The following is a 15,382-nucleotide window of genomic DNA, read 5'->3' as shown; positions in this document are numbered from 1 at the left end:
CTGGGAAACTATTTCACCATCTATTTTGAATGATAGCTTTGCTGAATATAGTAATCTTGGTTTCATATCCTTGTTTTGCATTACCTTGTGTACTTTGCCATTCCCTTCTAGCCTGTAGAATTTCTGATGAAAAATCAGCTGACAGCCTTATGGGAGCTCATTTGAAGGTAACAAATTGCTTTACTTTTGCTGCCTTTAAGATTCTCTCCTTGACTTTAATTTTTGGCATTTTAATTATGATGTGTCTGGGCCTGTAATTATGATGGGCCTGTTTGGATTCTTCTTGCTTGGGAGTCTGTGCCTCCTGGCCTTCTTTGACTTTTTCCTTTACCAGGTTAGGAAAGTTTTCTGCCATTATTTCTTCAAACATATTCTGAATCCCTTGCTCTCTTTCTTCTCCTTCTGGCACACCTATTATATGAATTACATTTCATGTTGTCCTGTAGCCCCCTTAAGCTGACCTCCTGTTTTTTAATTGATTTTTCATTTTGGTTCTCAGATTGAGTGATTTTTTTTTTTTATCCTGTCTTCTAATTCACCGATCCCATCCTTGGCTTCCTGTACTTTTCTGTATACAGTGGGGCCTTGACTTACCAGTGTCCCAACTAACGAGTTGTTTTGAGATACGAGCCGTCTCTCGGCCAATTTTTTGCTTTGAGTTGCAAGCTCAAAAAAATTCAGGTTACGAGCCAGCTTCAGATATCCCACTGCTAGTTGGCGCAGCGAACCTCACAGTGATTTGACATACGAGTAATTTGAGTTATGAGCTCCGTCACGGAACAAATTAAACTCGTAAGTCAAGGCCCCACTGTATTCATTCCCCTGTGTTCTTTATTACTGCTATATCATTCTTCATAGCTACTATATGTTTTCTAATGCTTATGAGCATCTTTGCCATCATTATGAACTCTATGGCTCATAAATTTCTTTTCTGCATTTCAGTTAGCTCTTTTTCTAGAGAATTCTCTTGTTCTTTCATTTGGGAGTTGTTTTGTTTTGTTTTTTCTCCATTTTGGCTTCCTATTGGGTTTGTGACTATATATTAGGTAGATCCACTATCCTTACCAATCTGTAGTATAGGACTGTGTCAAAAGCTATTTTTGACTAATTAGAGCAGGCAAATACTCAAAGCCTTCAGAGACCCACTTCTGCCCTAGACTGATTGTATTCATTTGCAAGAAGCCTCAAGCTCTCACCCACAGGTGGGGATGAGAGGTTTTTCAACAGACTGGGGCAGAAGCAATTGCCTGGATGCTAATTGTTATTCTCAGTCTCTTAATGGGCCTGAGAAACTCCACAGTATGGAGGAAGGGGCTTTCTAATAGAGTGAGGCAACTGCCTTCCCCCGCAGGCAAAATCCACTTGGATAGCAAAGGTCTGCCTGAGAAAGATGTCCTTAGGAGTGTGATGGAATGACTCAGCACAGGAAACCAATGTCTCTGCCTTCAGAGCTCTAACCCCATAGCCCCCAACCCTGGCTTCTGCTCACACAGCTCCAGTCCACTCTGCCCTCCCTCTGCTGAAGCCCAAGTTGAGTGGCTGCACACAAAGTTTTGTGCGATGGCCCTTTAAGAGGGTGCCTACATCTCTTGCTGTCTCTCCTTGGCAGACAGCAACCCTTCTGCTTTTTATAGCCAAATGTTATGTGGGCACCTTTCTCGGTCCTGGTGCTCCCAACTAGAGGGCCCAACTTGGGGTTTAGACACCAGAATTCTCAGTGGCAACCACCCACAGCTGAGATATCATTCCAGATCTTCAGTTGATGTCTGTGAGAGCCCAGCAGTCCCTTTACACCTCTGCCCTTCCAGTCTCCATGCTGTCTCCACTTTCTGTCCTTGTCTATCAGGGTTCTCTCCAGCTGGCTGTGTTAGACCACGGGAGTGAAACCCAGGTAGGGCAGGTTCAGCACCTCTTCCCCTCCACACACCGCCATCCCACGGAGAGAAGAGGGACCAGGGGGTAGAGCAAGAAGAGTGGTCCCATTTGCCAAGAATGTCCATCCCCTGTCTGGCAGGGGCCCAACCCAGGAGAGTGCTCTTCACCACGTTGATCTGCAAAAGGGGATGGGAACCACCACTGGCAGCCGCCAAAAAGGAAAACAAGGCGAGGACAACAGAACAGGATGAGCCTGTGCTTCAGCCTCGCTGGTTCTGCAGGTCCAATCTCCGGAGAAAGGGCCAGGCACCCACACACCAGCACCACCAACAGGATCCCCACAATAAAAGCAGCCACAAGGTGGCTCCCGACAACCAGCCAGAACATCAGAGAGACAGATTCTGATCCCAGGCAGCAAGGGCATCCCATTGGGTCCCAGAGGGCCTGTTGTGTCCCCAGTGGTCCCCCCCTCAGGGCCAGCACAGCTCCACTGACCAGGCAGCAGAAGGAGGGCTAGGAAAATCTTTTTCCCTCCTTGGCCAGAACAGGGGGCCAGTCAGGCCACTCACAAGTGAAAATTCCCAGGAGTTGCTGCTGGCAGGCCCAAGATGTCCTGGGGCCACCTGTCCTCCCAGCCTTCCTCCCTCCAGGGAGGACATAATAAAAACATTTTTGCCACCCAGGATCTAAAACCTAAATGAGGTGAGTACTCATGGATCATCTCATCTAATATAATAAAAGACTAATATGCAAATTGAACCAACGGCAGAACGACTGGTCCCTATGACAAACACTGAACACCAGAGGACAGACGCTCAATGCAGGAGCTGCCCCCTGGTGGTCACTGTGCTCCCAGGGTGAACACTGCTTAGCCAGAAGCCAGACTCACGTCTGGCCAGTGCAGCTGTGGTGGCAAGAGCCTCTCTCACCTCCCCTGCAGCAGTAAGGTGCAGCGAGCAGGTGAGTGGTAAGGATTGAGGGGTCCCAGACTGCAAGAAGGATGTCCAACTACCAGCTTGGGGAGTGGGCCTAAGCCAGCAGTTGCACATCCCCCGAGGGGTCCCAGACTGCAAGAGGGCACAGGCCAGGCTGAGGGCCCCACCCAAGTGCACAAATTTCATGCACCAGGCCTCTAATCTTTTCATATCTCTCTCTCTCTCTTTTTTTTTTTTATCTCTTTCCCTCTCTCTGAATTTAGTTGGGAGACACCAGTTCATAAAACCATATGGATTTTAAAATAAAAAATGAATACGTTAAATAAAAAAAAAAGACTGAATCCACCCTAAAGTGAAAGATTCTCCTTTCTGGCCTCATGAAGTAGGCAGGCATGTGTCTAAGCCCACATGGCCAAGAACTTTGAATGAGCTTGCTATACACCAAACACTTGTGTCCTCCCCCTGCCCAAATTCATGCAAATCATCAGGCCCAATCTTATATAATAAAAGCATAATATGCAAATTTTCCTCTCAGGAGTTCCACCAGGAGTTTCACTGGGAGTTCCACCGCTTGCTATGATGTGCACTGAACACCAGAGGGCGCCCCGGAACATGGCAGCTTCTGTGATGCTGTGCTGGCAGTGGACAGCAGTGGAGATGCTACCAGCCCCTATGGGCCCGGATGAGAGCGGAACCACGGCAGGATGGTGGAGCAGGTGAGTGGGCAGTGCCAGGCCGAGGCAGGTGCGAGTGGGGGCCCAATCGCCCCACAGAGAGCAACCAGCTCTTGCTGGTGCTGCCAATCCCACACATGTTTTGCGATCTGTCATTGTCGATCGTGAATTTGGTTGTTTTTGTTGACATTCTGAAGCGAAAAGAAAGTGGTGGTGGCGCACAGAAGTAACAATGCTTAAATATGACCATAATAGTGATCTGGGTAGCTATAATTATTCCTGTGTAACCAAAGTTTCCGTCATATTCAAAAAGGAAAATGGATGACCTCCTTTTGAAAGGGACTTGCTCATTCATTGTAAACCAGATCCCAATACTCTGAATGCCACTAAAATGAAACAAATTAGTATCTTGTTTCCTACATTAGATGCAATGATGTATCCTATTATTTTCCCACATGGTGAAAAAGACTGGGGAATAGATATTACATTAAGACTTAGAGATGACAGTGTAATTGACAATAATACTAGATTGAACAGATGATGCCAAAAGGAAAATTTTCCCATCAAATTTCTTAAAAGTATTACTCCTTCGGGAGTTCCGTGTCATAAATTAGAATTGAAAGTAGGTGCAATCATCATGCTACTGAGAAATCGTAGTAGTAAATGGGGTCTTTGTATTGGTACTAGATTTATTATCAAAAGATTGCAACCTAACATAATCGAAGGTGAAGTATTAACAGAATCTGCGGAGGAGAGGTTGTTCTGATTCCAAGAATTGATTTGTCCCCATCTGACACCGGCCTCAGTGTTAGAATGACTGTCTCAGTCATTGTTTTTATCACTTGTTTTTATATCATGTTTTTGTTTTTTTATATCATGTTTTTGTTTTTTTTATATCATTTCATTGTTGTTGTTATATCATGTTGTTATTTTTTATTAATTTATATATTATTTTCATATACATTTTACTAATTTTCTTTTGTCTCTTACACTTCTATTATAAAGGGCAAATGGCAATATTAAAATATTTATTCTAATTAATTTCCTTTCAGTGTGCAAAGAATCCATGCACCGGGCCACTAGTGATGTTATAAATATCCAAATGGCCCTTGGCAGAACAAAGGTTCCCCACCCCTGAAACAAAGGAGCTCGCTATCTTGTGTTCTTGGCTGTCTTGGGACTTGTGAGAATCTGGGCTTGTGGGGCCCTTTTGTTCCATGTGGACTCCACACACACTCGACCAATGGACTGTGACTAGCCTGACGCTGAACTGGACCCAGATTCAACATGGAAAGGAAACTCTGGACAATGGCTTTGCTTGCCGCTCCACTGCAACGCCAGCTGTTCTTCTATGACTGGACTAGGGGAAATGGGACTTTGGAAATCCAGGGGTGTAATTACACAGAAATAAACCTTTCTACCATATCTCATCCTCCCCTGGGGGTCTCAAGAAATGCTTCTTCCAGCAGCACCCCAAGAACTCCACTTCCACTGATAACAATTTGTTATAGAGCAAGAGAAACGAACTCACTAATAAGGGATGTCTACTTTTAAAACCCTACTATCTACATAACTACAGAGAGATATAATTTTTCTCCTTTGGAATTTCAACAAGACATGGATAAAAAATCAGGGAGGTATGGTGGTCCAGAGTGAGGTGTTGGAGCCTAGATGGAATGAGGAAGGTCTAAGTCTGGGAGAGGCCCTCTGCATAGTGCTGGAGCTCAAGTCAGAGCATCCCTGAAAGGTGAACGATATGAGAGATCAAAGACTGAACAAGTTCAGGAGGCATCCATACAGTGGCAGAAGGACAGCCCGCTTGGGTTTTCAGAGCCTGATGGGGGAAATCATCTGCAGAAGAGGTGTCACAGTGGTCTGGAAAGGGATGGGGTGCAGAGGGCATACAGTTGGAAGGGACTGCAGTAGAGACAACCCAATGTGGGGTGTTACAATCCAAATTTGTGAGGAGGACATGTGCATAGGGGCAGGGACCACAGAGACTGGTTGCAAACAAGAAGTTTGAACTGTTAATCAAAGATACTGACGATAGGAGCCAGCTTACTGTCAGAAAGTAAGTTAAAAATTAAAAGGGAACAATTGGAATGAACCATGTTGGATTAGATTGGAAGTATTGGTAAGTACTCTTGCTTTTCAGAACTGGAGATTAATGTATGCACGTAGATATGTGTATATATGTACACATATGATTCCCTGCTGCTCACTGAGGCCTATAAGCAATGACAACCCCAATAGCAATATGCACACCTATCACAATTCATGCCCAGATATTGGTTTCTAAACATCGCTGGCCCCTGAAAGGAATCAGGGCTTTTATGAAAAATGGCTGATTCTAAGACTGGGGAAGAAACTACAGGATGAGCTTGGAACATCTTGTTGTCCAGAGAGGAAAGAGGTGCCCAAACAATAATGGGGACAGGTCAAAACACATGTACTCACCTTGAAATGCTACCGCTGGCCAAATCGGGAAATCAAGCACCAAAATCATAAGCTTTTCCTTCTCCCTCACTTGTTTGTTTGTTTGGCGTTAAGCATTAATCAATGTAGAAGGAATGAAATAATATCATTTGGCAAACAACATAATAACAGATTCATGCAAGGATAATCAATGGATGCTAAATCTAGTATGTGAAATTTTGATGAGTAACAAAATATTCACAGACACTCAGAGTACCTCCACACAAGATATTTGTGACATACAAAGGTAAATAGTACCTTTACTGTGGACTAACGTGGCAGACACTTCGTAACCACATGACCACAGTCAACACTGGCAGCAATGGAGCCCAGCATGTGCCTGCAGATTTGCTGCATGGGAACAAGTCAGCATTCCTGACATTCCTGCCCGCATGGCATAACGTGAAGCTACATGAAGAAATGTCAGACAGACCTAAGCAGAAAGTCTACAAATAACTGGCCTATACTCTTCAAACTGTAAATGTCATGAAAAGCAAAGGAAGCCTACAGAACTGTCCCAGATTAAGAGACTAAAGAAACAGGACAATGAACATAACACATCATCTTGGATTTACTTGGACTATAAAGGATATTACTGAGACAATAGCAAATACCTGAATAAGATCCAATATTAAATATTAATACTGACCCAATTTTAATTCCCTGATTTTCATAATTATACTACAATTATGTAAGATCATTCCTTTTTCTTAGGAAATGCACACTAAAGTATTTAGGAGTATAGATGTATCATGTCTGCAACTTACAGATGGTTCATATATCTAACAAACCTACATTTACATTTATTTAGGCAATAGACAAGAAGGGAGAAATGATAAAGTAAATGTAGTAAAATGTTAACCTTCAGGGAATGGTTTCCAGGAATTCTTTGTACTATTCTTGTAACTCTTCTCTAAGACTGAAACTTCCAATACAGAATATTTCTAAAAGAAAAATTCTAAAAATTACTTTAACAAATTATAACCCATTAAATGAAATAAACTGTGAGTTCATATTGATAATGAATAAATCAGAAGTTTAATGAAGAAGTGATATTTACACTGACTCTAAAAACTTCCCTATAAAGCAATAATTGTGAAGTAAAAAAAAAAGAAACATTACAGAGGAGAAACCCAGCAGATACTGCCTTCACTGATCAACATTAACATCACCAAGAATGTCAAATCAAAATTGTAGGTCACATCACAGGATGCAATGAGAAGAGTATAGGACTACTGTGATGCTCTTGGTAAAAATATCTGATCTAAATGTTATCATAAGGAAACATTAAAAAAATCCGTATCTTAAATTGAAGGACAGTCTACATACATTAGTAGAACTTCCTCTTCAAAAGATTCAAGGTCATGAAAGTCAAGGAAAGACTAAGGACCTGTTCCAGACGGAAGGAGAAGAATAGACACCACAGCTCAGTATAAACCGTGGATCTGAACAGGGTCGTTATGCTCTAACAGACACTACAGACAAGTGGCAAACATTGAAAAGGATGCAAGGATGAAATTATGGAATGTATTAGGGTGAATTTTCTGATTGTGAAGGTGGTATGGTAGACAAGTGGAATGTTATAAAGGAATGAGGCATGGTGGCAGTGTCAACATTTTACTCTCAAATGATTCAGGGCAAAAGAGTTCTTTGTACTAAAACTTGGAACTTTTTGTAATTTTAAAACTCTAAAAATCAATCAATAAGTGGAAAAGTAGAAAAGCCTTAGGAAAACTTTATTTCCCCCACAAGAAAGATTTTTGAATCAGTATTTAAAATTACATAAGTCCAATGGCACTATAACAATTTTAATACAGCCAATTATAAGCCACAGCAGCAGATAGCAAAATTATGTCTGCCTAAATCTTTAGGACCAAATACTGTAATAAAATTGGAATATGTAAAAAAAAAAAAAATCTATCAACTAGCATCACTAAAGTATGAATGACAAGTTATTTGGATGTTGTTTAAACAGTTACTATTTGAGCAATTTGAGTATGTATAACTCAATAGTGCTAGCTTTCATTTACAAATTGTGCTTAAAACTTAGTTAGATGCCCCCAAATTACCCCAGTTTAAAATGCTATATAAATTCTCATCAAACATATGATAAAAAAAATTTTCCTTAATAAAAAGTTCACATCACGTGTCTAATGGAAAACAAAATGTTATGTAAACAGCCCAGTAAACAATATTTTACTATTTATGTTTCAGATCATGTAATTTTTCAGCAAAAACTCTTTATATTCTTCTTGCGTTTTCAAAAGTAGATCTTGACATGAACTTGACTGACTGATCCTGCAGGGCAAGCTCCATAGGATTCAGCTTCAAATTTAAAAGCATCTGTAAAGAAAAAGTACTGTATTCTTTAAACTACAGCTAAGTATAAGTGTTAAGAAGAATAAAGACATCTATATCTGGATACAATACACAACACAAGAATACTATGAAACATAATTATTAATTCAGTGGTTGCACACTGTATTAATTGGTATCATGGCTAAGTATCAGAGCTTCTGGTTTTCCCCATCCTTCATTCATTTATTCAACACCATGCACTAAGGTAGTATGACAAGCACTGGAGTTAGAAGATGAAGATGACACCACGCACCCCTGAACAATCAACTATTCTAATAAAAGAGAAACATGCAAATTGACCATACCTTTGCTATGCCACAAGCCAATCAGGGTGACTATATGCAAATTAACCCAACCAAGATGGCGGCCGGCAGCCATGGAGTTGGAGCAAGCAGGAGGCTTGGTTGCCCCAGTGATGGAGGAAGCCAAGCTTCCCACCTGCCCTGGCCGGCTCTGAGCTCCACTAAAGGCAATTAAGTTTCAATTATAGAAGATAAATAAACCCCAGATACCTGCTTCCAGCCAGTCTCCACTGGGAGCTTCGGTGGCTGGGGGCCGTGGCCAGCCTGCAAACAGCCATCAGCCCCTCACCCAGGCTGGCCAAGCACCCCAGTGGGGACCCCCCACCCTGATGGGGCTGTGGCCAGCCTGAAAACAGCCATCAGCCCCTCACCCAGGCTGACCACACCTTCATGGGGTGAGGGTCCTGGCTGGGGGGCTTGGCCAGCCTGAAAACAGCCATCAGCCCCTCACCAAGATTGGCCAGGCATCCCAGCATGAACCCCCACCCTGAAGGGACTGTGGCCAGCCTGCAAATAGCCATCAGCCCCTCACCCAAACTGGCCAGGCACCCCAGCAGGACACACCCTCCCTGAAGGGGGTGTGGCCAGCCTGAAAATGGGCCTCAGCCCCTCTCCCAGTCTGGTGAGACACCCCAGCGGGACCCCTACCCTGATCCAGGACACCCTTCAGGGCAAACCAGCTGGCCCCCACCAGGCCTCTATCCTATCTAATAAAAGGGTAATATGCAAATTGACCCTAACAGCAGCATGATTGGGAATCACTGGTCACTATGACACACACTGACCACCAGGGGGCAGACGTTCAATGCAGGAGCTGCCCTCTGGTGGTCAGTGAGCTCCCACATGGGGGAGCTCTGCTCAGCCACAAGCCAGGCTGATGGCTGCCAGTATAGCGGTGGTGGTGGAAGCCTCTCCTGCCTCCTCAGCAGTGCTAAGGATGTCTGACTGCAGCTTAGGCCTGCTCCCCCCTGGCAAGTTGACATCCCCTGTGGGCTGCTCAGCTGCCAGAGGGATGTCTGATTGCCAGCTTAGGCCCGATCCCTGCTTGGGCCTAAGCCAGCAGGTCGTCATTCCCCGAGGGGTCCCAGACAGCGAGAGGTCACAGGCCGGGCTGAGGGACCTCGGTGGTCATCCCCTGAGGGGTCCCAGACAGCGAGAGGGCACAGGCCAGGCTGAGGGACCTCCCTTTCCCGAGTGCACAAATTTTTGTGCACTGGGCCTCTAGTATATATACAAACAGCTAATATGCAAAGTGTCCCCTCAGGAGTTCCACCAGGAGACTGGGAGTTTGATCGCTCACTATGACTTGCGCTGACCACCAGGGGCTGACATGGAATGAAGGAAGGCCCAGCAGAGAGCCAGAAGGCTCCAATTTTCCTTGATCATCAGCCAGGCCTAGGGACCCTACCTATGCATGAATTTCATTCACCAGGCCTCTAGTTTACTACAAACTGAAAAAACACAACAACACATGAACAGGCAATTTCCACTTAGAGTCATAGATACCACCAACCAATATAAAACAAGGCACTATTAGAGCACACAGAGCAGACATCCCAGTTTTGTGTCAATATTCTCTGATACCAGCCTGATGGGAAAACCAGACTGGGAAGTCAGTAAATAGAGAAATCAATTAGAAATGTCCTCTATATAGATGCTGAATTTAATTAACATAACATGTTCTATATATAAATATTGTTTACTTACAAGTAAAGTATTCCTTTCAAGCAGCATTCATAACATTTTATCTAAAAACTCTTGCCTGCTTGGGTCTTGCTCAGGTACAACCTTTGGTTATGTGGCCATAGCTAAATGAGATGGGTTCTGAAAGCTTTCATGGGAAAAACAAGGTCACATTTACCACTACATTTGCCAAGGAGAGTAAGATAAATGATTAGACTAACTGGGCCTCTTAGAAAAACCCTAAATCAGAGTTAGTACACAATCAGATTTGACTTTCTGACATAATCTGGTTTGCATCTGTATCTCGATTGCAGAGCTACACAGATACTGATCACCGTATGTTGAGGGACAACAGAATAATTTGGGAGCCAAGTAGGTTGACAGTCACATCCTGGGTCAGCCCTTGCTAACTAAGGAATCATGAGTCAATTCATCCATCTCCTTGAACCACAGTTGCCTCATAAATAAAAAGCACAGCTACTTTGCCAAGCTACTGTGATGACTATATAACACAGGCTAATTATATAATATAGGGTAGAGCCCACAGTAGAACACTCTAGAAATGTTAGTTTCTTTTCTCTGCTGTTAACATATAATTTTGAAAAATCTTACCTGTTTAAAGAGTCTTCGTCGGGTATATCAATCACTATTTTTAAAAAAGTAAAATACATTTTAAAACAATAAAAATACATGACTTTAAAAGTACCAGTTTAATGCTTTGTTAGAAAGTGAAACTTCGGGACCACACCTGAAGACTATACTAGAGTGAACATTAATCAAGGGAAATTAGTCAAGCACTCTGAAAGTGTTTTCACTCCTAATGTGGTATACAGGGAGATATTAGAATAAGTTTAATCACTTTATCAAGTCATTGTTTGCATCACTATTGTTTTCATATCATGTTTTTGTTGTTTTCATATCATGTTTTTGTCATTTTTATATCATGCCTCTGTTGTTGTTATATCCTTTTGTTACTGTTTATTAATAAATTTATATATTATTTTCATATACATTTTACTAATTTCCTTTCATCTCTCACATTTCTATTACAGAGAAAGGGCAAATAGCAATGTTAAAATATCTCTGCTAATTAATTCCCTTTTTAAAAAAAATATATTTTATTGATTTTTTACAGAGAGGAAGGGAGAGGGATAGAGAGTTAGAAACATTGATTTGAGAGAAACATCGATCAGCTGCCTCCTGCACACTCCCCACTGGGGATGTGCCCACAACCAAGGTACATGCCCTTGACCAGAATCGAACCCGGGACCCTTGAGTCCGCAGGCCGATGCTCTATCCACTGAGCCAATCCGGTTATGGCAATTAATTCCCTTTTAATGTGCACAAATTTCGTGCACCGGGCTACTAGTGTTATATGCTAATAGAAGATACAACCAATACATTTTAGGGGTGGGATAAGAGATCAACCAAAGTACTTATATGCATGCATATAAGCATAAGCAATGGACACATTAGGAGTGAAAACACTTTCAGAATGCTTGACTAATTTCCCTTGTGATGAAGTACTTAGAACTTTAACTGTAACATCGCATGCTCTTCAAACCTGAGAGAAAGCAACATATAACTGACCATGTGCAAAAACGGGTTCAGGCAGGAATATGCCTACTCTGTCTAGAGTTTGTCCTTGTGATTTATTAATAGTCATCACAAGTGCTGGCATCACAGGAAACCGTCGTTGAATCAATTTAAATGGGAGGCCAGTGTCAGATGGGGACAAATTAATTCTTGGAATCAGAACAGCCTCTCCCTCTGCAGATCCTGTTAATACTTCAGCTTCGATAATGTTAGATCATAATCTTTTGATAATAAATCTGGTACCATTACAAAGATCCCATTTACTATTGAGATTTCTCAATAGCATGATGATTGCACCCACTTTCAATTTTAATTTATGACACGGCATTCCCGAAGGAGTAATACTATTCAGAAATTCGATGGGGAAATTTTCCTTTGGTTTTTTGTTATGGAGTGGGGCCACAACATTAGTTATAAAGAAACAGAATTAAAACTTTATTGTGGGGAGCTGCTACAGTGTTTTGGACAGGTTCAAGCCTTGGACTGATGAGAGGGCACAGTCCTCTCATTGCCACGCGCAAGTCCCAGCTTGGAGAGCAGGGCCCTCCCAGCACAATTATAGCCAATAGCTATAGTTGTAAGCTTGAACCTATGGTCTGAACACGTGGCCCCACGTGCCTGAGTGATATGGGCTTGATAGAGTTCAGGTGCATGTAGTTGAGTAGGATTGAAACCCAGCAGAGTGTTTGTAAACATCTTGGTCATGCCCTTACTTTGCCTCGTAGCATCTGCTATAAAATAAAGGCATGGCTGTGGGAGTGGTCGCTGTCTCTCAGAGAAGCAGCATCCCACTGAGACCCGGCTTTCATTCTCTTGTCTGTCTTTTCTAAGCCTTTCAGCCGCCCCCACTCATATTCACCCCGTGCTGGTGCGGCACACTTTAGAAAGATCTGGCTTCATGCTCCCAGAGCGGGTTCCTGCCTCAAACTCCGCCCTTACAGGAAACAGCTCCGGGAAACAGCTTGGGGGAGGGTGCAGCCATTGCCAAGACAACCCCTGTAGGACTGACTTCCTTCCGCTTGGTCACGGCTGTTCATCTGTATGTGATGAACACCACCCATGGTTTTTGTATAAGTAGATATTAATGCTATTTTCAAGACTCAGTCACCGTGGTAATTAATACAAGGATCAAAGTATGAGATGATAGATATTATCCCCACAATTGAGTGAAGCCATGTGAAAAGACATAAATAAAGAAAATACTTAAATGTATACTAAGGCAAGAAAACAACTGGTAAAGGTGATTAAATATCTTGAGTTATAATTATAAGCAGGGATTTAGTGAAATATAAATCAGAACTGAATCATCCATATAATTAAAAGACTGTCTTCTAATTTTAAATCAGAAATTATTTTTCTGATTTTATCTAAAACTGATCTTAAAGCATAAATTGGATAAAAAGAAGAACTTATAATTGCCAGTCTGGTGAGACCCAGTGCCAAAGTTTTTATGGCATGCTAGTAATTTATGTACAAACTAGAGACATGATGCATGAAATTCATGCAAGAGGAGGTTTTCATTCCCCCGGCTGCCGGCACCAGTTTCCCTCTGGCACCCGGGACCTGGGCTTCCCTCACAGCCCCGGCTTCATCCAGAAAGTCATCTGGAAGGACGCCTGGTTGGACCTCTGGTCTAATTAGCATAGTATGCTTTTATTATTATACATATTTGTGAAATACCAGGAGCCACAAAAGTAAACAGCATTGCAAGCAACTATGAATGATGCAAGTGAAACAAGTACCATATAATATTATCACATTACTTGCTCTTAAAATAAATTTTTAGGTCAAGGCCAAAAATTCAATCAGGGCTATACCTGCTGTGCAGAAAATTTTCATGCAGCAGGCCTAAGACTGCTATCCTTAGAAAGTCCTGCTTACCGGTAATGCTACCCTTCAGTTGGATCCTGAAAACCTAAGTCTGGGGAGGCTTTCCACCTTTCCCTAACTGAGAAGTGTGGCTCCCTGTGCTTACACGCTTTGTACAACCAATGGGGTTCATGCTGAACACTTGCATTCCTTCTGGGAATCTAGAACTTTGGTACATGTGATGGGGAAGATGCCTATGTGACTAGTGTGCCATAAAGTCCTTGGCACTGAGTCTCACCAGACTGGTAGATGACATATTTCATGTGTGCTGTCAGAATTTGAAACTAGAATAATTAAGCACCTCCTGCTAACTGCACAGGGTGAGGACTCTTGGAAGGTTCTGCCTGATGTCCTCCACACTTTATCACACACACCTTTTCTCTCTGTTGATTTTGCTTTAGTTTTTTCACTGTAAAAATCCTAGGTATGACTACAACTATATGCTGAGTACTGTAAAGTTTTCTAGTAAATAAGCAAACCTAGGGGTGGGTTTAGGAACCTCTAACCAAATTGCCTTATATGAAATTATTTTTGGATTAGTGTGTTATACATGATTACAATACAGAAGTTGATTTCCCAGAATACCTGTCATTGATTTTGTTTCAGTCCATGCTTGTTTTCGAGTTTCCTGCTGATCTGTAACTATTGGAACAAAGACATGAAACGGATAAATGAAACAATGATATCAGAAAAAATGTGAAACAAGCAACATTACTATTTAGTCACAATAGGAAATGCAGAATTCTAATGATTGACAGCATGTTCTATAGTATCAAAGTTCCAATAAGAAAATGAAGACATCACACTGACTATTTTCTCTAACTAAACAGGGTTTAATTCCCTTTTACAAGAGTTATAAATCAAATAACTGGGCTAACTGCAAAAAAAACTATCATATACTAGAGGCCCGGTGCATGAAATTCATGCAGAGGGGGCGGGGGAGGAGGGTCCCCTCAGCCCAGCCTGCACCTCTCCGATCCGGGACCCAACAAGGGATGTCCAACTGCTGGTTTAGGCCCGATCCCTGACCAGCAGTCAGACATCACTCTCATAATCCAGGACCACTGGCTCCTAACTGCTCACCTGCCTGCCTGACTGCCTGCCTGCCTCATCACCCCTAACTGGCTCCTCTGCCAGCCTGATCATCCATCCCTAACCGCCTCTGCCTGCCAACCTGATTGTCCCGAACTCCCCCGCCCCCCCCCACCCCCCACTGCTGGCTTGGTCACCACCAACTGCCCTCCCCCCGCCAACCTGGCTGCCTCCAACTGCCCCCCCCCCGCCAGCCTGGTCCCCCCAACTGTCCCCCCTTCCAGCCTGGTCACCCCTCACTACCCCCCTCTGCTGGCCTGGTCACCCCTAACAGCCCCCCCTGCCGATCGTGTTGGTCCCAACTGCCCCCACCAGCCTGGTTGCCCCTCACTGCCCCACACTGCTGGCCTGGTCACCCCTCACTTCCCCCCTCTGCCGGCCAGGTTGGCAACTACTGTGCCCCTTGCTGGCCTGGTTTTCCCTCCCTTCCCCCCTCTGCCGGCCTGGTTGCCCCATGCAGCCTGCTGCTCGGTTGTTTGGTCATCCCTCACCCCCATGCCGACCTTGTCACCCCACTCAGCCT

General features: G+C 43.3%; 1 protein-coding gene across 1 annotated transcript in view; it reads left to right on the top strand.

The window, feature by feature from the left end:
• LOC308523033 (uncharacterized protein) overlaps nucleotides 1–15,382 on the top strand; it is a 128,250-nt gene that overhangs the window by 56,053 nt on the left and 56,815 nt on the right. Inside the window, exon 2 of the mRNA XM_081096692.1 lies at nucleotides 3,346–3,526. Coding sequence (XP_080952818.1) covers nucleotides 3,346–3,526 — 181 coding nt within the window. The remainder of the gene's footprint in view (nucleotides 1–3,345; nucleotides 3,527–15,382) is intronic.

This window comes from Myotis nattereri, assembly GCF_964212035.1.
Source record: "Myotis nattereri genome assembly, chromosome: 1".
NCBI lineage: Eukaryota > Metazoa > Chordata > Mammalia > Chiroptera > Vespertilionidae > Myotis > Myotis nattereri.
This window is presented reverse-complemented; position numbering and strand designations above follow the sequence as displayed.